At 33.0% G+C, this 23,902-nt stretch overlaps 3 protein-coding genes across 4 annotated transcripts; 1 reads left to right on the forward strand and 2 right to left on the reverse strand.

Annotated features, from left to right (window-relative positions):
- Positions 1–5,487: 5,487 nt before the first annotated feature.
- Positions 5,488–7,464, reverse strand: Fsn (F-box synaptic protein). 2 transcript variants are annotated; one of them, XM_073080601.1, is made up of 4 exons: positions 6,935–7,464; positions 6,540–6,852; positions 5,990–6,080; positions 5,488–5,832 (listed from the first exon to the last, which is right to left on the reverse strand). In XM_073080601.1, exons 1-4 carry the CDS (start codon positions 7,258–7,260, stop codon positions 5,738–5,740), a joined length of 825 nt encoding a protein of 274 aa, XP_072936702.1. In that variant the 5' UTR covers positions 7,261–7,464; the 3' UTR covers positions 5,488–5,737. The 2 variants fall into 2 exon arrangements, with proteins under 2 accessions (XP_072936702.1, XP_072936703.1); XM_073080602.1 differs by having other exon boundaries at positions 6,579–6,852; positions 6,935–7,463.
- Positions 7,465–7,947: 483 nt separating this feature from the next.
- Positions 7,948–9,889, forward strand: IntS10 (integrator complex subunit 10). The gene has a single exon (XM_073080455.1). The coding sequence runs from the start codon at positions 8,088–8,090 to the stop codon at positions 9,819–9,821; it is 1,734 nt and encodes a 577-aa protein (XP_072936556.1). The 5' UTR covers positions 7,948–8,087; the 3' UTR covers positions 9,822–9,889.
- Taf5 (TATA-box binding protein associated factor 5) lies at positions 9,844–17,476 on the reverse strand. The gene is made up of 12 exons (XM_073080454.1): positions 17,273–17,476; positions 16,226–16,411; positions 15,640–15,842; positions 14,796–14,995; positions 14,319–14,520; positions 13,951–14,140; positions 13,717–13,792; positions 12,764–12,901; positions 12,067–12,260; positions 11,553–11,666; positions 10,746–10,926; positions 9,844–10,107 (listed from the first exon to the last, which is right to left on the reverse strand). The coding sequence occupies exons 1-12, from the start codon at positions 17,333–17,335 to the stop codon at positions 9,899–9,901; spliced, it is 1,956 nt and encodes a 651-aa protein (XP_072936555.1). The 5' UTR covers positions 17,336–17,476; the 3' UTR covers positions 9,844–9,898.
- Positions 17,477–23,902: the final 6,426 nt, after the last annotated feature.

Raw genomic sequence — 23,902 nt, forward strand, 5'->3', positions numbered from 1 at the left:
GTTGCAAGGCTAGAGTAATATTACAAATAATACTATTAACTTTCTATAATTCTGACTTCTTAATTATGATTTAACAGAAAAAAATCTTATGATTATAATTATAAACTGATGTGAGATATATATGTAAGGTAACCGTATTACATTACATATAAAATTACGTGTAGTTACATTTTTTATCATTAGGTGTTTATTTGGAATTGTACTGCACTTTACATCCAAAACATACTGTTCGAGCTTATGGATTGATCGTCTAATAAAAAGTCATAGTCTGGTTAACTGACACGCCGTCTATGCAAATATACAATATAAGAAGTACTTTGCTCTTTCTAGATTATAATTTGCATTTCAAATACCTATAATAGTTTTTACTGCACTTTTGTATGCAGTACGAATCTCGAATTATGTGCAAAATAATTATGTAAATCATTGTATGAACATAGTAGCTTTTTCCAGCAGTTCGATTCACGCAAATTTATTATTGCCATTTAATTTTAATTTATGGTTCGCCTTGGATTACAATTGTCCGTTTGTTTGTTATAAATTGAACGAAATAAATTATCATTCGTAACTTTCAAGTTTTAAGAACTTCATTTGCTAAAAATAAAAACAAAACACAAATGAATTTAATTAATTTAAAACTGCAGAATCTACTTACCCAGGTGTTATTTGCTAGGTGAACTAAGTGCGTCAGGTCTGCTTAGTGCATATTGATCTAACTAATTTGCCTTGTTAACTTATTTGCGACTAAAACTGAATAAATAAACTATTAAATGGGAGTCAATACGTAGCTAAGACCTTAACAAAGTTTTCAAAATATTTACGGAATAATATAAAATGTGTCATTGAATGGGTACATTATTCTGTAACAATAAATGTAGGAATATATTTTTTTGTATGTGCATACAGTAAATTACTTACATTTTTAGTTTTAATCAAAGATCTTCATACTCAGAGAGCTAACAAGAATTCAAAATAAGTAAAAAAATATATATCAAAAATTAGTAAAAAGTACTCATTGCTCAAAGATGATTTTTATGGGTTCTTGAGTATATGTATTAATATTTGTTCAAATATACTTTAATACACTTAGCAGCCTTGCAGTATTAATTACAAATTTACCGTAGGTACGGTAGTAGGTATATCTAATACTTGCAAGCATCATCAATTATAAAATCTTAAATTAATCTAAAATTAATAAACATTTGCTGCAACTTTAAAGTACTTAGTACACAATTCACAGTTCTACGATTGTTACCGATAAAACATATAATTATTTAATATGTTTTGTCTAATGTGTAGTTTTACCTATTGTAGTAATGATTTTAGCTTGGTGCATAAATCGGCATTTCACTAAAGCACGTAATAAAATAAGGTCGCTCACCATACTTATTTTGTATTGGAATTATTTCCAATATACTTATAGAATATGTTACATTCCTTATTAAACAGCTATCTTAACGTATCTTTTCCAACCAACTTAGTTTAATAAAAATATTGTAAAAGTACTTATATTGTAAGTATGGCTAGGGATTCGTTACTGGTAAACACAGAATTGTTAAATAGATAATTGAACCTAATTATAGTCCGCGTAAATCTGCTAGTCCGCTATTAATATAGAAATGAATCGCGTCGCCATGGAAAATTGTATGACTACACTTGCTCGCAACAACTTCAGAGCGGACTAGCAGTTTGGAGCGGACTATACTAAGGTACACATATAGAAATATGACTTATTGAAATTGATTTGGTTAATCAGAAAGTGAGTATCTAGGTTTTACTTACCTATACTACAACTCGTTTCCTTTTTGGAAATGTGATTTTTTTTGTGACTCTTTATTATCTTAAAGAAACTATTCACCCCACATTGTTTTTATAAAGTTTGACCTGGTTGAGTACCTACAAGCAATACCTTATTATTATTCTAACAGCCAGAGTTCGCCTTGTTGCCTGCCTGCTTTAAAATATAACAGAAATTGTTAAGTATTGTATGGGTTAAAACCACTAAAACACTGTTTTATTTATGTGTAGGTTAATATGTAAGTGTGCTTTAAATCTCAACACTGTGCAACCTGCGCCAGTATTCGAAATAATAAAGTTTGTTTACACATTGCAAATGTTTTATTCTTTTTTGTTTATTTTACCTACAAATAATTCAGATTCATACAGGTGAATTATACTAAAATAAGTTTAAATAATTCGAACTCGCACATAGGGGCGTCCGTACCACCAAATGTTACTCAATTTTTACTCTTCCTTTATTCATTGTATTATTTTCAACAATATTTACACGGCGTGATGAATGATACGTAAACAACGTATAATAAAATTGAGATAATTTTATTAAAATATGTTTTATTGTTCTTATTTGTGTTATTTATAGCAGTTATAGTAAATGGATTGTAAAAATGTCAGCTGTCTTTCTAGTACGATTTAACAGTTAAATCTACAAAAACCGATGTTGTATGCAGATTGCAGATCTCCTTTAATATTCCTCTTTTTTAGCATTTGTTGTTATAGCGGCCATTATTCATCCTCTGCAAAAATGCAAGTGTCTATCTATTATTATTACAGTTCCGAAGATAGAGCCCTGGGACAGACGGACAGACAGCGAAGTCTTAGTAATAAGGTTCCGTTTTTACCTTTTGGGTACAGAACCCTAAAAATGGATTGTGGGGCCATTTCACAAAATAACATTTATTAGCAGGAGTCTAGTAAAAAAGTTAAATGTTTAGTTTAAAAAAATATGTAAAATAATAGGCCGACAAGCAAAAGTATATATTTTTAAATTTCAGTGTCGCGGAAATAACCAGGTGGTGTCGAACCACAAACCTTTGTGGTTCGATTCCGGCGGCACCACCGCCACACCTATTTCTACCTAATAACAGCAGTGTTAGGCGCTGCTGTGTTCCGTTCTGAAGGGTGTGGTAAGGGAGACAGACTTCCGAGGCGTACCAACTTAGTCCTCAGGGGTAGCGGCAAGTCTGTGACCGACTTCAGGTAGGAATATCTAATCCTATCTGGGGTTGATTACAGATGTCCATGGGCAGCACTAGCCACTTACCATCAGGTGGACTGCATGCTCGTCTGCTACTCCTATACTATAAAAAAAGAAATTGAATATAGAAAATAACAGTTAATTAAATAATTACCGAATAATGAGCGGTATTATAAAATGTTAAATGGTCAGTGTAGCTTTTGCATACTGATCTATAATGTATATAATTATATAAATAGAAGTCCTGTCTTGATTTCCATAACTCGATAATCCTGAGAAATGTGGGAGAAATTTCCCGTCAAATCGCAATTAATGCATTGTCGTTATGAGGCAAAGGCGTCCATATTTCAGTAAGCCCGTTAGCCGCTATTTTTTTGACAAAGGGCTTTATTTCGCGATAGATAATTAATAAAATCTACTACTTTTTTAAAAGACCACATGATGAAATCACTAGTAGAAAAATTAAAGGAGGAAAGGAATAGTAGCAATTCAAATGCATTGGACTCCATCCAGGTCACATTACCCACCCAGAGGATTCAAGTTATTTAGGATTTCTTAAAAACGTTGGTATTAGATATTTTGCATAGGTACGTATTTTTCTACTTCATTAGAAGTAAGGAATAATTCTGACAATAACAATCTTCAAGTTTATCCGCAATAGTAGCAACAAATCTATGATCAGCTTCAGCTTCAGGTAATCAAAGTATTACCTGAGGTAGTACACATTATACATATTTTGTCGTTTATTAATTAATTTGATTCTTAATTTTATTTTGGATGGAGCAAATAAAAATTAACGAATTTAAAAATACTTTTTATAAATATAACATGTCATAGCAAGAACAAAGCATTTAATTAATAAATAAATACAGAACAGAATGTATAGTTATTTCTTCAAGATATGATTGGTTGTTCCCCGAGCTGATTCCATTAAAAATTTAGTACATAGTACATATAATATAACAACAAAGTTGAATATAAAAAAAAACATTTAGAATGTATTAACAATACCAATAGAGTGCAAAAGGAAAAACAGTAGGAAAAGTATTAACCTTTTCATATAATCATCTTTGAACACATACAATTAAGTTTTCTTAACCAGAATACCTATGGGATACATTTGATGCAGATTCTATATTTTTTATGAATTATTTCAAATAATTACTTTTTCTACCTACAATTCTACTACACAAGCAGAATTATTAACTTTAACAAAAACAAGTCAAGACAATACATGTTTGTAAATAAAATTATTGTTATGAAATATACTCATTTTGGGAGGAATGTTGTATGAAACTGCGGGGAACTACCTTACAGGTACATGGATTTACATTTATTTCCACATGGAAAGCATCAAAATAAATTAAATTAGGATAATTTGGATCAAAGTAAAGTTTTTAACGCATACCTACTATAATTTATACCTACCCACTTTACAAAGATACATACATTTATAATTAGAGATTATTTATTTATAGGGTTGATTTAGATCTTTCTTTTAGATTTTGCCTCTCTGACCATAAGAATAAATATAACGCAAACAATTGACTAAATCTAGTTAAAAATGCAACTGGTATGCAGGTATTATATTTGGAGTTGTTTTATCATTTCGTCGCAGTCTTTAATATAATGAACAAATTGCATATGAGCTTAATATAAATTTGTTGGTAAAACGTAATCAGTTAATATCATACAATTATATTATTATTATTAAATTAGTATCAATAATTTATTATGTTGCTTTTTTATACATATAAGTGGGCTATAGGTGCATTTCTTTATTAAAATGTGGCCGGGTCCTAACTATCAATGTACAAGTGCTCAATTTTTATTAATTACCTATATCTAGCTAAATATATCATTTAAGGACTAGTTTAGGCAAAGATGACCTTACTACATTAGGTATATCAGTGGAATTCACACTCAATGATGTAGAAAGTCAAAACAGGCAATCATCTGAACAATTATTAATAAATGAAATGCGCAATAACAAGCAAACAAACAGTAAATGAACTCACTGTTATGATTATGAATCCTAACTCTTAAATGTATGTAATACATATCAGATTCTCCATTAGAATACAACATAGACACGGACATATTTTATCTAAATTTCCATGTTACTAATGATACATAAAACATGATGATTGGTGTAACACTATTAACATTCAAACAAGGACATTTTACTCACTTATCTAATGTTATTATGTAAACACATAAAAACATGAGACAATTATAAGTTTCACTGTCCTGGTGAGAAAAACAAAAAACATCCTTTCAATTTATGTATATTACACGCAGTAAGTACATACTCTTACTTTACAAATTTATTAACATTAATTTGATTTTACAAATAAATTCTGGGGCATTTTTGATCCATCAATTAGTTTTCATTTCAACAATTTCAAGATACAAGCAAGCAAATGAGTATTCAATTTATATTTTATAATTATAGTTTACTTTCCACACTTAGATGATTCGTATTTGTTTGTATATGTCATCGTTTTCACAATTTTTATACAAGTTTGTACATGGTTTTATTACTATTACAAAAGTAAAATGACTAGAATAGTAAATCACAAATAAATTAAAATTAATGGTGAAATTAAAGCTATTGCAAAAGTATTCATACAGTGCCACATCCAATATTAGGACTGAATAACTCAATATCTTAAAACTAGTGGTAAATTAAATTATATCACACATGTTTTATTACTAAAAATCCTTAAAATTCTCTAATTATCAACCATCCATCGGAACTCCAGAGTAAACCATAGACACTTCTGTATTTCCATATACAGCCGATATGGCTGGAAATATTATTTCATGTGGAAGATCTGGAAAGAGCCAATATTATATATTGCAAGTGAAAAAAACTACATTTATGACAACATAAGATCTAATAAATGCTATTTTCTAAAAGGAATATAGAAATATACTTGAAAATGCTATTTTTTATTTAAATAAAGTTTGAAAGTTTGTTACAATTCTTACCTTTAAATGCAACACCTAAAAACTCATATCCTCTTTCAAAGGCCAATGAATGTTTTTCACAGTCTAATATTACTCTTATGCGTTCACCTACCTGCAAAATAGACACATTTAATTCATTTCTTTAAGGCAATGAACAAAGTATTACGATATAATTTACACAAAGCATGAAAGAAGACCTCCGAATGAAGGCTTCATTTATGGGATTTCTTGACTGGGTTTCATCTCTATAAGTAGTATTTACCAATATCATAAGTTTGTTCTTATTTTAAAATGTTTAAAAAACTATTCATCTGATCATAAGTAGTCAGTGCTGTGTATGGACATCTATAATCAACTACATACATGAATAGAGAATCTGAAACCAATCACAGATGTGTTGCCATTCTTGAGGACTATAATGATTGCCGCATATATAAGTTGGCCTGCATGCACAAAAATGCAGAACTGCTTCACACTACAAATATGCGCAGTGGTGGTGGTATGTGCCTTCCCAGACAAAATATTGTTGCGTCAACTTAAAATATAATACAAAAATTAAAATTTTGTGAACCTTCCATCCCTTCCATCCATGATACGAAAAGTTACATACTTGATATCTGGGACAATTATTTAAGAGAGGATAGTGGCCTCTAGTCTCTCCATTGTGTAATAGCTGATTGTCTACTAGATTCCAGCCCCAACTGTGTTGATCTGATCCAAGCAGGCCTACATAACCCTGACATTGCAAAGGTGCTTCCTTTGTGGAAATACCAATAACAGCCACAGTTCCCAGTGGGCCATCCCAAACTATGTCCCAAGTATGTCTCCCACGTTGGAAGCCAATTTTTCCCCTGCATGCATCAGTACTCTGTGCTACAGGGTTTCTGTAATGAAATTATATATGAAATAAATAATAAAGGATTTAAATAACACAACAACATCTAAAAACAGTTTAAATAATTTTACCTGTGCAGAGTAAAACCATTTGGTTTAATGTATATGTTTCTGGAACAATCATATGGATTCCAAGCATGGTAAAATGCTCTTAACTTTGCTTTAAATGACGGCAGAGGGATCAATAATTCTGATTTAACAACTTCTTCGGTTAACTTTTTCATGCAGTGTGTTCTCCATACGTCACTATCTTCATCATTTAAAACCCTATACCACCTTTTACACACCAATGCACAATGCCGTAGTTCTAATACACTCAAATATGAAAATATTGTCTCTAAAATGTGATCTGGTAGTTCAGGTGAATGATCGTAAAAGTTAAATCTAACCCTACTCATGATTTAGGATTTCAAATCCACTTTTTCACTTTAGTCTGGGTTTATACATGAAAATAGTTTATTTTCTTTGTTTGAGTATGAAATGAAGACGATTTAGGTTCTTATAATAATCGAAATCAATTGCTGTACTGACTGAGTTTAAAATATTTACAACATTATTGTATTTTCATTTCATGAGATTTTTTGACATATTTCAATTTAAATCATTTTTTGTTACAATGTTCCATGGCGTTGGCTTCTTGTTTTTCGGCCTCACTTTACCAATGTTACAAAATAATGTTAAAAAATATATATATAAATGTTGGCTAAAAGGCAAGAAGCCAACAATATAAATTAAAAAAATACGTGTGCTAAGTGCCTCACCTTAGAGATGGCGATTCCTTCTGAAAAAGATCGATTCTTGATTCGATTCGATTCAAATCGCTATTTAGGGATGTACCTAGCGATAACAAAAGGTCGTCAGAACTTAACAATCAGTGAAATCCGTGTCTGCCAGCACAAAATGTCTATATAACACATTAGTAAAAGTTTGTTAGTTCAATCAACTTCGAAAAAATCGAATTTCGATTTTCTGGGATGAAATATCGATCCATTACTAGAGATCGATTAAAAAAATCGATAGTTTGATTAATCGATCTCAGACCATCGTCCGTACCTACGTTCTTGTCAAATGTCAATAGTGTTAATTGTCAATGTCAATTGTATTTATTTTTTAAAGGAGGCTAGTCTCGTTATTCTTCCAGGAGTTAGTTATTTAATTTAAGATATTATTAAATTGAATAAGTTTATAATAAGCTAAGTTAACTATTGAGTTGAGGTTACATAGAATGCCAGCATTGGAAACGATCATGACAGAGGACGATGAAGATTATATTATATCGCGAGCTAAGGAAGCTCAGAAATACAATATTCATTCCGCTAAGGCTTGGATGCTTACTGCCAAAACATTATTTCCTACTAATTTTAAAATTCAGTTTGAAGCCTATTTAATGGAGAAACAGTCTGGTAATGTATTAGAAGCAGCAGAATGTTTTAGTTCATTGATGATGCCGAGACAAAACCTACCTAATCTGTTGCCAGAAATATCGGCAATTGCTAATGCATTGAAATCAAACGATCCAAGTTTCCTGAGTCAGATGTTTGATAAGATAAGTCCAGATATACAGTTAACCATTCTTAAAACCAGTGTGGAGAACAGTGATGATACTATGGAACATTGTAGACTTTTAGTGTTACTTCTAAAAAAGTTTCCGCAATTGGGTGTTGACAGTCTTGTGAAGACCTTAATAAATACTGAAAAGGTATTCTATGATAATAGATATGCTCGTTTGCTGGTGGTTGAGACCTTGCCTCTTCTCAGCTCATTAGAATCACCTCGGTTACTACAGAGGCTGGTAGTAAAAGCAATTGATTTCTACAATTCTTATGTCTATAATGATGCAGAAAACGATATTACCGATCCATGGCAGCGGCTGTATGGTGTACTAGATCTATTGGGTAGACAATTAGGATGGGATACATATTTAGTCAACTACAGTAACAGTTTGAATAAAGAATCATATTTTCAAAAGTTGATGACGTTAAGGAACAGTCAAGATTGCAGACAACTGCTATATTGTGGTGTGGCATTCTTTCTAAGGTCATTGTTTGAACAAAAGTCTTTAAAGGGGAATCACATATTAATTGAAGCCCTTTCAGACCCAGAAATGCCTTTATCGAAGAGAAAGAAAGGTGACATTGAAGTGTCAGGCATATCAGCACATCAGTTTCAAGCTGCGGCTAATTGTTGGGAGCTCTTACACAGTAGTGAAGTAATATCACGAGAGTTCATGAAACTCACTTCACAGTTACAAATAAAGCCATGGTGTGAAGGCTTCTCTGAAGAACTAGCCCTATATCGTGGACGATATGACGAAGCAATGCCACCTCCTACTGTAACCTCACTGGCATCCAGTGTAGTAAGGGTTTCCATATGTTTCTTTCAAAAGAACTATACAGCTTGTATTGAAAATATTTTAATAGCTCTGCCGCTGTTACCATCAGTAGAAGGAGTACTGGAATCAGACTTAATTGTTGGAGGCAAGCATAGACATCTCCATTTTCTGCCAGTGACTAAAGTTGCAATTATGCATTACTTCTGCACTTTGCTTATAAGGATACTATTAAATTCAGGAAATACTGCTGATTTAACATATGGTCACATGCTTGTATTAATGCAACTCGGCTGGCCTCAAGAGGAAGCAGTTTTCATACATATACTAGAAATTATAAAACAGAGAGGCGTTTTTCATTATCATCTATTCTCAGCCTATATTATACATATAGATATTTTAGAAGAACTCAGTTTTATATGGAATGACGGAAAAAATATTGTTTTGGACATCTTACCCAATTCACAGCAACATCTGGGACAGAGGAGGATTGGAACTAGAGGGGCAGATAAGGGTGTGAAAGAAGACTTCAAACAAGCTATGAAAACTCAAGTTGCAAGGAGTAATGAATCAATTTTAAATTTAATGATTCAATTCATCACTAATGAAAGACTCCTTCAAATATTATAAGTTTCTCAAATAAAATTATGGATATATAAAATGATTTATTGTATTAAGAATAAAATATAATAATATAAGGTGTTTTATTACGAACTTCCTTCATAGGTTCCCACAGCTAATAGTAAATTACGCCGAGTGAAATGTAAACTTTTTATAGGAGAATTTTTAGTGGAAAAAGATCTTAATAAAAATTTATCTTCTTTTAAAGTTGACGTATTAACTCCAGGTTCTTCTCCGGTAGCTTCTTCAGTGATGGCAGTGAAATCCCATAGCTTTATATTGCAGTCTAATGAACCTGAAAGAATAAATATTGTTTTTTTTTAACTCATTAAATGGGTTCTAATGTTACTTATACCCTTGATTATACTATTTTTAAATATATGATATGCAAGTATGATTTAGAACTTAAGAGAAGATAACAGAAAATTCATATGAAAATATGTTTAAATTACTTTTTCTTCACTATTCTCTATTTAATTGATGTATAATTTTAAAACGAACATGATTTTAATATATCATAGTCAGGTGACATACGAACTGGACTGAAAGACCAGAATTCTTATGACTATAACATCACTGCCTCACAAGGAAGGTTTAAATGTTTTACCAAAATATAGTGCCCGCTGGTTAGCATATACTCTGTAACGTAAGGTACACTAACGCAGCTATGTACCCGTGGCCGAGAGCGGGCAGCGGACGGGTGCCGGGAGGGTCCCGGGCTGTCTTCATTCCGCTAATATCTGTAATTAGCTATTGCGATGCGACTCGTTTCTATATTCGGAGTGGACTAGCAGTTTGGCGCGGACTGTACTGCACTTGTACGCATTGTATGAATAAAGAGGAAGGAATAAGAATAGCCTGTGTGCATGACCCCCGCAAATGACGAAATTAAGAGAGCTTATAGAGCCGCACTGCGATACTTTACTATATTACCTGAAGACAAGATAGTGCCGTCACGGCTGAACGCCAGCGCGTGCACGGGCGCGCTGTGGCAGGGCGGCGCGGCGGCGGCGGGCGCGCCCGAGCTCAGGTCGAACACCAGCACCTCGCCGCCGCCGCCGCCCGACGCCAGCCACCGCCCGCACACAGAGAACGCGAGTGTGTATATTGTCGACTGAAATACATACAAATATTTTAATGATTGGCAAGGTGCAAGTCGAACTCGGTTCCATACCACTAGCATTTTCTTTTTACTATTTATTATTATAGCAGCCAATGAAGTGCATGTATTATGAAAATATGAAATGTCTACCTATTATTATTACGGTTCAATAGAAAAACTCTGAAAATAGTGATTTCTTGTACGAGCATTGAGCATTCCCTCTTATATTGATTTGTTTTCTTTTTAGGATTTGTAGTTAAAGTGCCCACTATTATGCATACTCTGTAGAAATTTCCGGGTTCCGTTTTTTTCCCTTTATCTAAAAATTTTACTTTTGTTGGCAAGATCATTGACATTGACATGTCAAGATTTTTTTCCTTAAAAGTGCTTATAACAAAAGTTATATTTTAGTTAAAAGGATAAGACAGAAATAGTCAAACTATATTCCAATTTAGATCTCAGGGGCAGTAATTCAATATAATGTATAATAATATTAACCTTATGAATAGTGAGCATGCCTTAAGATTAGGCTTATTATTAAGATTGTAATATCCTAGATTACAGTTGCAAAGAAGTGATTTAATTAAATGCTTTTACTTTAATTCTACTATTGAAATTTTATAAATTATTGTTCATACCTTATGTCCAGTCATTATACGAACTTGAACCCCAGTCAAACAGTCCCATACGCGAACAGTTCTGTCACTTGAGCCTGTTGCTATATAATTTGAATTAGGATGAAACTGGACACACTGAAAAAGTAACGATTTGTAATTGAGAAATACTTTCTTAATAATTTAAACAAGAATTCAACATTTGCAGGCAGTACTCTTAACACAAGAATCAACAAGGATAAAACCAATGTTCCTTGCCTGATTATGGATTATAACCAAAATGTAGGTTTTTTTTTCATTATACCTAAACAATGAGGCAGACGGGCTGCCTGATGGAAAGCAGTCACCTTCGCCTATGGACATTTGCTATACCAGAGGAGTCGCCAATGCATCGCCGGCTTTGGAGGAGAGCTCTTCTTACACCTTGAAGAGTCCCATGTCATAGTTTTTAAAAGAGCTTTGTAACAAACTTGGGATGCAATGGAACAGTAATGAGTTTTTGATGTGAAAATGGATAGATTGATTAACTAGCACTCACATCAACATCAGACAAATGTCCGGCGAAGACCCGGAGTGGTTCGTGGTGGTCAGTCGCCCAGAGGCGAGCGGTGCGGTCGTGGCTGCTGGAGACGAAGTAGTAGCCGTGCGGCGACCACCTCACGTCCCAGACGGGCCACACGTGCCCGCGGTACACCACCAGGCAGGTCCAACATTGCAGTGACCACAAGCGGACTGTCACAGGCGAAAAATATTCATTTATACTTTATATATTTTCCAAATAGGTAGATTTATGCTGTTAGGTCGTTTGTGCACCGCAACGTCACCGAGCCGATACCGAGAACGAAATTATTTCGGGCCGATTGTTATATGACGTGACCACCGCAATCGATATCGGCGGTTTATTTTGTCCAGTTGTCAAGCGTGTGACGGCAGTGTATGGAAAAATCTCGGTGTCGACGTGCGGTGGACAAACGGCTATAGTAAATATATGTAGCGCTACTTCGGCGCCGTCATTAATTATCGGTATCGGCTCGGTGACGCTTGCGGTGGACAAACGGCGTACAGGTTTCCCTCATACAGACTGGTAGTTTTCAGTCAGTTCATGTATTAAAATTCATGTAGTTGTCTGCCGTTGAAACTGACTTAGGTTTCTCTATTAGTTAATTAATTGTATTCATTAGAGATCAATATATTGGAAAAATCCACAGTTAATTACTAAGTTTTCATTTACTTACTTGTGTCATCCTCAGAACATGACAGTAACATAGTTTTGAAGGGATCAAATCCAACTTTGTAAACTGGGCCAGAGTGTCCAAACAGCGTGCGAGAAGTGTCTCTATCTTTTTCTTCCATCATTCTCACAAGGACATCACCTATAATATTAAACGAATTAGTATAATTCATATCATCATCAACCAATTACTGTCCCAATGCTGGGCATGGGTCTCCTCTCAGAATAAGAAGGATTGTGCCATAGTCCACCGCGCTGGCCAAGTGTGAATTAGTAGACTTCACATACCTTTGAAAACTCTTTTTTTGTTTTTAAGATTTTTCAGGTATGCAGGTTTCCTCACGATGTTTTGCTTCACCGTTTAAAGCAGGCGATAATTAATATCTAATACGCACATAACATAAAATCAGAGCTGCGTGCCTCGGACCCCCTTGATCAAGAGGCCAAGTTTCTTAACCACTAAAATAAAATTATATAGACTGCTTATAATTGATTTACACTGCATAATATAATTCATTGTTTCTATGAAATAGCATGAAATGCGAATATATATTTTATTTATAATATAAGAGTAGCAGACGAGCATGCAGTCCACCTGATGGTAAGTGGCTACTGCCGCCCATGGACATCTGTAATCAACCTCAGATAGGATTAGATATTCCTACCCGAGGTCGGCCACAGATGCGCCGCTACCCCTGAGGACTAAGCTGGAACGCCTCGGAAAAGTCTGTCTCCCTTACCACACCCTTCAAACCGGAACAAAGCAGCGCCTAACACTGCTCAGTATTGCATTTTACATAAATTAATGAACGCAGCGCGCGACTTTTACTCTATACACAAAATGTTCCGAGTGGGGATAGTTTAGCGAGAATTAGATCTACGCACTTAATTAAATGTAATAAAAAATATACTTTACACACATCATTATAACGATTTATACGCAATTCAAATACTTGCCAGCATCTCTATCAATTTCTTGAAGCTTGTCTGCTGATTTCATTCCTCTGAGCCTTGCAGTAGTCAGAGTCCATACCTAAAATAAATATTTACCCATAAAATATGAATTTAAAATACATTTTCCTTTTAAAATAAATAAATTAGCAGCTCACGAAAGTAATTATGTATGTAGTGTTTTAAAAAAAATATCCCTGTATATAGATTAATAGTATGAAAAAATGTATACCAACATACCTTTATATTAGAATTGTTAAAACCCACAGCCAACAGTGTGGAATCGTCACAGATGTCGGCACATAGTGCCGTATTGCCACTGTTCAGTAGAGTGTAGAAACATATAGATGGCAGTGTTTCAGGGCCGAGTTGCACACGTTTTGCCGCTTCTCTAATAGCTTTGCCCTTTTCGATTTTATCATTTTCTTTCCTGGAAACATACAAAATATTTTGATGTTTAATGCTTATATATACAAATATTTTAAATGCATGTCATTAACAATAATAACTATATGAAAATGATGAAGTTATGTTTCTGTAGTTAAAGATACAAGAATGGATGTGCTCTGTTATGGTAAGTTTTTAATTTCTTCATAAACCAAACTTACAGCTCAGGCAGAGGTATCCTATCATTTGGAGGTGCGTTAGGATCTGACTTGGGCTTCTTCATAAATATGTTATCTTTTTTAGCCTTCTTTTTCTTGGGTTTATCCGGAGTTTCTTCAATATCATCTTCGTCTTCAACGGGTGCAGGCAGTACTTGAATATCAGGCTCTTTCAGCAAACCATAGAATACTTTTGCGCGATTTTCTAAAATGGTAAATATTACTTTTTAAGGTTTGTGGATCTTCCTGACTTACATCTGCTCGCAACAACTTCAGAGCGGACTAGCAGTTTGCCGCGGACTATACCATATATGATAACATTGATAACTAAGTGTGACAGTGTGAATAGCTAAATAATAAAGAAATATTTAGAAAATAGCCATCAATAATTTAAGACAACTACAAGCAATATTGTTATATGACACCTAGTTCACTACTCTTAAAATAAATATAATTAAAATAATTTTTAAGACAATTTACCATTTCGAGCTGCTTCTCCCAAAATCCCGCCAGCCACAGCTCTGACCTGTGATTGTGTGCGTCCCGGACCGTCATGCACTTCAATCTGGATGTGATTGTTGATGATGTTGATAACAACTGAAGAGTTCTTCTGTTCGTGCAAGAACCGTTTCAATTGTGATGAAGCATCTCTTGACAATTGCACTTCAAATTTGTTTGAGCTGTTACAAATGTATAAGTTTTAAATTTCCATTGGGTTTTATAGGTTTTTAATGGTATTAAAGTAAAAAAGTGACTTGTTTGGTATTAAAGAAAAATTGTGCAGGATAACCATATATAACTAATGCTGGTGCACAACTCATATTAATTAGTCTAGTTATATTCAAATGTAAATAAATATTTTTATTTCAGGAAAACAATACATTCAGACATAAAACTAAGCAGTTTAATAACATTAAACTCATTGATCTTTGTATATGTGTGGTTTTGTATTAATTTTTACTATAGAACAATTATACATTATTAAGGTGGTATAACCCTTTGTGGTTCGACTCCGGCGGTACCACCGCCACACCTATTTCTACCTAATAACAGCAGTGTTAGGCGCTGCGTTTGAAGGGTGTGGTAAGGGAGACAGATTTTTCCGAGGCGTTCCAGCGTAGTCCTCAGGGGTGGCGGCGTATCTGTGGCCAACCTCAGGTAGGAATATCTAATCCTATCTGGGGTTGATTACAGACGTCCATGGGCGGCAATAGCCACTTACCATCACGTGGACTGTATGCTCGTCTGCTACTCGTATATTATAAAAAAAAATAACAATTTTATTTTTCACTAACAAGATTTTACATGATATTTACTAGTCAACCTGTATATCTCAGCAAGTTCATTTCCTTTTATCTGGTCCTTGTTTTTTACTAAAGATAGCCTTTTCAAGTCCTCCTGGTAATAGTCCTCTTGATCAGCAGCAAATCTTTCAAAGAACTTATAAGCGTGTTCATTATGGTCGTACAAAATCAGAATCAGATACATGTGGACGAATACTGGATATAAGAGTGTTGATAGTTCATACTGAAAATAAAATAAATTATGAAATGGTTTCTATAATTTTTATATACTATTAGTTTTTCCTCGGCTTAGCTCGTCGTCAGAAATCAAATCAAAATAGATGTTTTTTTCAGGGTAAAAGGCATCCGATGTGTCTAACTTCCTGATTGATAGTTAAGGCATGAAAACTTAACAAACAAAGAAACAAAGTGCCTTTTGCATTCATAATATTATTTAGGATTAAATTCACAATTTGTTACAATGTATTATTAAGATTATTCTGATTACAATGTGAATAAAAATAAATGTCTAAGCCGAGTGAAAGTAAAATGAAGATTGCAAGTTTTTATTTCTGGTATAGTAAGAATTTAGGCTACTCATACAAGAAACATGCATGAAAAACAAACCTTATACATATCTAATGAATTCTCAACAAACTTCTTGAGGCTGTCGTAGGCCAACTCATAAGTGTATGGATCACTCTCAGTGTGATGGGTGGTGAGGATGCTGGCCAATTCCACCTCCGGCAGGTCCAAACTCTCAAATTCAACATCACCTAGGCTAGCTTCCTTTCTTAAAATCTCCTCAGTGCCCTAAGTAAAAACGGAATAAAGAACAGTGTAAGGTTAAAATAAAAATGAAGAGAAAAAAATAATTTTCTTTAGTTTCCATTATGTAGAAAAAATAATTTACTAGTAAACCCAGTAAATGAAAATAAAAAATCTTAATATGTATTAAAATGGCTACTGAACTCGGTGAAGGCGAGTGTTTTAACATTTTATGAGTGTTTTAACAGTCAAACAAGAAATATGTAGCTCTGTCGCCTTTAATATTTAACAATAACTAAGAGGAAACATAAAGATGGGTTATAGCAGTCATAACATAACTGTAACAAATATCTAGCATGTGATCTAGAATATGCAGGTGGTAGAACCCATTGTGGTTCGACTCCGGTGGCACTACTGCCACACCTATTTCTACCTAATAACAGCAGTGTTAGGCGCTGCTGTGTTCTGGTTTGAAGGGTGTGGTAAAGGAGACATACTTTTCCGAGGCGTTCCAGCTTAGTCCTCAGGGGCAGCGGCGCGTCTTTGGCCGACCTCAGGAAGGAATATCTAATCCTATATGGAGTTGATTACAGATGTCCATGGGCGGCAGTAGTCACTTACCATCAGGTGGACTGCATGCTCGTCTGGTACTCCTATATTATAAAAAAAAACATGTGAAGGAGCAGAAAGATAATATTCATACGGGTTATACATAAAAACATATATGTTAGTGGGACATAGAAAAGAACAAACTGGTAGAAATGGTAACAGTATAGTAAAAGGTGCAAAGTGCATGTGTTACATGTTAATTACATTTATATTAACGGATATTTATCTTCCGTATAGCTAAAACAATTTGTAACTAAACCAATAGATTTCTTAGACATAATAATTTACTGCACGTACCTTTAAGTTGTATTTTCGAAGAAGTTGTAACACAGCTAAGAGGGGTGCTGATTTTTCCCCCATTGTCGTCCTTACTTAGTTTCAGTCCTTAAAAATTCAACAATTATTTACTATATGTCGTATTTATAGTATTATTCTCAGAATTTAAAAAAATTGTGAAATCCTCTTATGCTCGTAAATCTAAATACACAAACATGAAGTGACATTAACATGTATATTATAATACTCTATGAGTGACATGAACTATAAAACAATATGGCTGATGGCAGACTGTCAAATGTCAACTGTCAAGTGTCTAAATTATCAGAATGAATAGTCTATGATTAGATGACTAGAGGTGGGACGAACAGTTGTTTTAACGATATATTCTGATTTAATATATTTTTAATGAATGCTAAAAAATAAGTACTATAATATAAATGATATCAAATTGTACAAAGGGGTCCTAGGTTCGCACCCACCTCCGTTTTCTCAAAGTTATGTGCGTATTAAAAATTAATTGTCACTTGCTAAACGGTGAAGGAAAACATCGTGAGGAAACCTGCATACCTGGGAGATTTATAAAAAAAAAATCTGAAAGGTATGTGAAGTCTACCAATACGCACTTGGCCAGCGCGGTGAACCATGGCCTAATCCTTCTCATTATTAAAGGATTACATTTTATTAAAGGATACCCGTGCCTAACAGTGGGACAGTAATGGGTTGATGATGATGATGAACTAATGTAAGGTGACAGTATTTTGTTTTTCTCATACTATGTATTTATTTGGATTTTGTTATTTTATGAAAATCTTAATAAAATTATAAGCGTTTTGACAGGTCGAACTAAATTCGAGTACTCAGCTCTAGTAACTAAGCCATTGCATTCTTACAACAATGGTATACGCCATATACTGTATTTAAACATTGAATACCGTATTATTAGTATAGTTTATTTGAAAAATCCCTCATATAGCTGACAACAAAATATGATCATGACCATAAGCAATAAAGTATAGTTTTTTTGGTAATGCGCCACACGCATATTTATAGTCCAACAAACTTTTTGGCAATCATAATGTTTCTAGATTGTCAAAACCTATATAGGTTACTATACTCTTTGATCAAAATTACCTATAGTCTGATTCATTAGGTGTCCAAAATGTAAACAAAGAAATGTCACTGTCAAAATTAACAAGAAACAAAAACTTTAACAAACTCAACAAAAAACGAAAATTTAACAAATATACACAATTTAACAAATGATAACGCATTTGGTAAATTGTGTATATTCGTAAACGAGATGTATTCGAGATGGATCCGTAAACGTATTGTGTAAACGAGAAAACATTCGAGTTCGATCACAATCACGAAAATGAATAATATCAGTTACGAAACTTAAAAATGACAGCACAAAAAATGTCTTGGATTCCGATTGTGTTACCATTATCACATTTTAATTTTCTACCATAAACTTTGTTTTTTATTATTATTACTATATGAGACGAAATTGAGGTGATATAAATATTAGAAAATATGAATTAGTCTTAATTTATTTAGATTATTATTTTATTATTGTTGTAATACTTTATATCGACAAAAATAAGAAACTACCATTTTAACGTATTTTTTACACCACCATTGTTTACATTTTGGACACCTAATTATGAATCAGACTATAAGAAGGAGACTATTTTAACAGTTATGTTTATTTATATTTAACAACGTATCTCTAATGTATTAAATAACAACAATTATTAATTTTATTAACAAATAATTTAAGGTATAGTTGTTATAGTCCGTGAGCTGGTGCGGGTGACAGTTGTGTTATAATTGTCAATTACAGTTGTGAATATGACACGATTAACAAGACCATAAATAACATTTACCGAAATTCTATATCGATAATGGTTTTGAGAGAAAATTTTATTGAGAGATTTAAATATTCGCGTAAAATGAAATATCATTTATTTGCTATTCATTCATTTATTTATTTTATATAACTGCAGAGATAAATTTAATATTGTTGACTTTCGAGTATAGAATGTATACTAAAATGTATCATTTATCGATATCCATATATCACCATATACGTTGTAAAAGTGGTTCATTGATGATATATAGAGACACTTTCTACTTATGTAAATAAGCAAACAAATTATATTTCCTATTTAATTCTTTTTTTTCTAACAATAAGCTTACGTTTGACAGCAACCTTACCTGATGTTAATAAAGACGCAGCCTTAAACAAAACACGCTTGTCTAGAAGTAGCCTATTCGCCATTGACTTGAACAATCCCAGATCATATGTATTGGGAAACAACGACGGTGGGAGTGAGTGTCATTTTTAATTCTCTCATTACCATTTTCTCTTTTAAAGTTTATCGATATTGAATAACGATAAATATTATTATTCATGGGCTCCATTAGTCGTGTCATATTGACAACTGTCAAATATCAATGACAATTGTGACACTGATCACGAATGATATGAAAATGAAAACTGTCTCGTACGGTCTAAAAGATAAGTACGTATTTTTTTTTGGTTAACGTACAAATGTAAACGTTTTTACTAACATCAAATTATTATTATCGAAAAGCGCCACACGCACAAAAAAGTTTGTCAGAGTATAATAATATAATTTTATTTGTATCATAAGATTATCAAGAAATTTACAATATGTAATCAAAAATCGATTATTGCACATTGAGTCTGTGTAGGTAACTGCGTATGTTAAAATATTTTATTGAATTCCAGTTTTTTATTATTATTGCAATCTACAGAGCATTTATCAATACGTTTATGTGTGGAGATTTTTGGATTAGGTATATCTTTGGAATATAAAAAGAAAAATAAAACAAAGTATTTGTAGGTATGAACGTTTATTATAAATCGCACTTCAGGGTATTACAAAATTACAGGAGCATTGCACTAAAATACATACCTACTTTAAACAATAATAATACCATATAAAACTTATTTTCTTAAGGCATCAGGGATGCAAAATATTCATATTTAATATCTAGATACATATTATATCGTTTCAGCAGTATTTATATAACTATACTCCACATTTTATTCACTTTAATATTGAAATAAAAAAAATACTGCCGATTTTCTACATTTAATAAGCATTCTAACTAATTGGACGATGGTGGTCTACCTAGGATCTAGGTTAATTAGAAAACGTCGAAAATTGATAAACAAGTAGTTACTTGTAGGTATTTGGCGGTAATGTTGCCTATTCTTCTGTTATTAAATTACGCACAATTTAAATATGGAACCATCGAATGTCTAATTTCGAAAAAGGCATACAAAGGTGAAGCGGGTTCAGGGAATTATGCATTAATTTCTCTCTACGCAAGGTACACACATACCTTTATACGAATATTAATAACGCGAAATGATGTTATACATATTATATTTAAATTTAATTGTAATACAAAATAAATTAGAAACAAAATATATTGTATTTATTTCTGCAGGTCGCTATTATCTTCCTTCGTGGTGCGGCTCATGCAAATATTATATTTATAAGTATTTTTTAGTATGTGATAATGTGTATGATCATTATAACTTCTAATAAGCAAAAAATTAAAAAGTTGTATTGTGGTTATTCGAGTTAATTGATGTATTTACTTAAAAGTATTATAATACCACCTAAAGAAGGTTAAAGGGGTGACGGGGTTTCTGTGGCTATATATTAAACAATTAATAATACCCTACATAATTATTGCTGAATAGATGTTTATTACGAGAAAAAACTTAAACAAATGTGTTAAGTCGAGAATAAGAAAATTTAAACAAAGCATCTTCTATATACGAGTATAAATAGGCTAAGGCAAAAATGTATTATTTTAGAATTTATTTGTCAATCTATTTTATTTTTGCTTGGTAGCTATTGATGAGCTTAATAGTTATTGAAAAAAGAAACAAAATGTATTATAGTCCAGCTTCTTCTGCTTCTGGGCGAGCTAGTTAGAGTCCGCGCCAAATTGCTAGTCCGCTCCGAATATAGAAACGATTCGCGTCCCAATACTAATGTGTATATATAAGCGGGAAGAATACAGCGCGGGACACACCCGGCACCCGTCCGCTGCCCGCTTTCGCCCACGGGTACATAGCGCAGTTAATGGGCCCTTACGTTACGGAGTAGGTACGTGCTAACTAAACCTGCGCGCAACCACTTCAGAGCGGACTAAAAGTTTGGCGCGGACTATACTTATTATTCATTATTATCTATACCACCGAAGTGCTTTCATACATTTTACTATTTCAATGTAAAAACCTCGTGATCACCTAATTAAAAAAGAAAAGTTTTATGAGGATTACTTAATACAATAAAAAATCTACTCATTTTATGATTCTACCTATAATTTAATTAAATGATATAATATTGTGTAAATTATATAAAATACTCAATGATTTCGGAAAAACAAAATTAAGTACTTACTTACCTAATTCGATTTTAAAACGAAATATTTATTTAATATTTTAAACCATTAAATTATTCTAATTAAATGCATTAAGTAGCTATCATCAGCATAAAATTTATCTATAAGAGATATGTTTACAGGTCATTCTCATTCATCTACATAATCAAGAAGTCCTATTTTTAACAAAAGCTAGAAATTTCTTAAAAAGGAATAATAAACACATCTTAAGATATCAAGTAAGGTTAGTTAACTTATTTATCTGTTAGATTTCTGTAGAGTCAGTGTCAGTCTTAAGATCCGTCTATTATTACCTATATAACAATTACTACCTATATGGCTAGTATTGCGTTAAGAGGTATCGTAATAAATAGGTCATTATATTATGAAAAGGTTTTTAAATAACGAGTTCAGTTCTTAACTTTAAAGATATCTAGTCTACTGTACTAAATGTATCTTGGTCGATAATAAGTAAAGCTATAGATTAAGGTAGAAGAATCATTAACAAATATATGTATTAAAGTTACAAGTAGTCGTACTAAAAAACTTTATATATTTTTGCATATTCAGGTCATCGGCGTGAAGTGGCTTACAGTAAAAATGTCGTAATTCCACTTGTTAATGTTATCCAGCCCCAGTTTAGCGAGAGCCAGTGTAATGACGGCGTTCATTTAAAAACATTTGTGCATTTCTTTTGTGTTCGACATCGCCCGTTCGTTTAAACTATTATTTATTTTAACTAAATCGAAATCATCAATTTTTTAACGTCCACTTTTTTACTCAGGTCTGTCCAATTGACGTCACATTGCTGATTCACGCAGTCCTATTCAGATCATCGGTCCAGTTGGTCGAGAACCAACAAGGCTCTTTTTAGCCAAGGCTTGGTCGTCATTGGAGGGTCTTTCATCTCCACCGTTTATTAGCCCTCCGAGCATTACGACCGACCTATTGTTAGATCGACCTGTAATTCTAAGAGTTATGTCGGTAACCTTTTTCGTGTACGGATTTCATCTTTATGAATTTTGTCACGTAGGTCGCAAAATATGAAGCAAGGCTCCTTTCATAGCACACTAAAAGACAGTTTCCGGCTTTTGGCCTCTGATTAACGTCAATAGTAAAAGACATATTTTCTTTTAGATTTCGGTAAGTTTTCGTAATTATTATACTTTTAAAAATGCCTAATTAATGGGTTATTTTATTTTGTCTAGGGTATAATGGGCTGTTTTGTTCTATTTTAACTTAAAATCGCCTCAATTATTGATAGTTTTTGTAAGTTAAAAGTATATGCTAAATAAATCACTATTATTTCACGCCAAAGATCTCAATATCTAATATCCTTACTTTACTTAATATGTTATTCTCTTGATATAAATATTTTCATGTTTCTGAATTATTGATAACTTTGAATTAATTCCTCAATCAATCAACGGTTATTCATATATGTACCTATTTGTATAAAATGTATTGTGATTAATATATGTATAATATGAAATCCTCTGGTAAAGGAAACACAAATACTTATGCAGACGCTTTTAGTCTACCTATGAAGGGTTTTCTACTAACTAAATATGTCTAATAATATACTTAGTATCTACTTATTTTTTTCTATTTGGCTTTTGGAATCAGTCAATCGAGAGAAAATAGTATCTAGAAGATTGGAAATATTTGAAATGTAGTACTTAGTTCATATATTACATCGAAAACAGCAAACAAAATGAAACAACAATGACTCAGTGGCGAACTTAGCTCGTCGTAGGTCCGAGCGGAAATGTTGAATGAAGCCCGGGGCGGAAAGTTGAAGTCCCCAGTCTAAGAAATTGATCTAATGTTACATGCTTTTACAAATGTCTACAAGGGAATTTGTAGACATTTGGAACTAGAATCTTGGAAGTAAAATATGAACATTAATCAATTAATTAAGTACATGGTGTAACTGGGCGCGTTCTGTTAATTACTTCTGACTCGGCTAACGTTTACAAGCAAAAAATATCCGCCTACCCACTCTTTTGGTCACAAAATTAAATACGAGAATTATTGTTAAACCTCATTTCTCAGTAAGTGATTGTAAATCTTTTTGAGAAATAAAGAATCTTAAACAAAAAAAAAAAAACATAGAATCAGAGGCCCGGGGTGAACCACCTCTGCTGCGCCCCCCACTTTAGTCCGCCAATGCAATGACAATAATTATGTATATTATTATAAAATGGCTTTTGGGAC

Source organism: Epargyreus clarus, unplaced genomic scaffold (assembly GCF_041222505.1).
Source record: "Epargyreus clarus isolate Ecla_fem2 unplaced genomic scaffold, WU_Ecla_fem_2.2 ptg000015l, whole genome shotgun sequence".
NCBI lineage: Eukaryota > Metazoa > Arthropoda > Insecta > Lepidoptera > Hesperiidae > Epargyreus > Epargyreus clarus.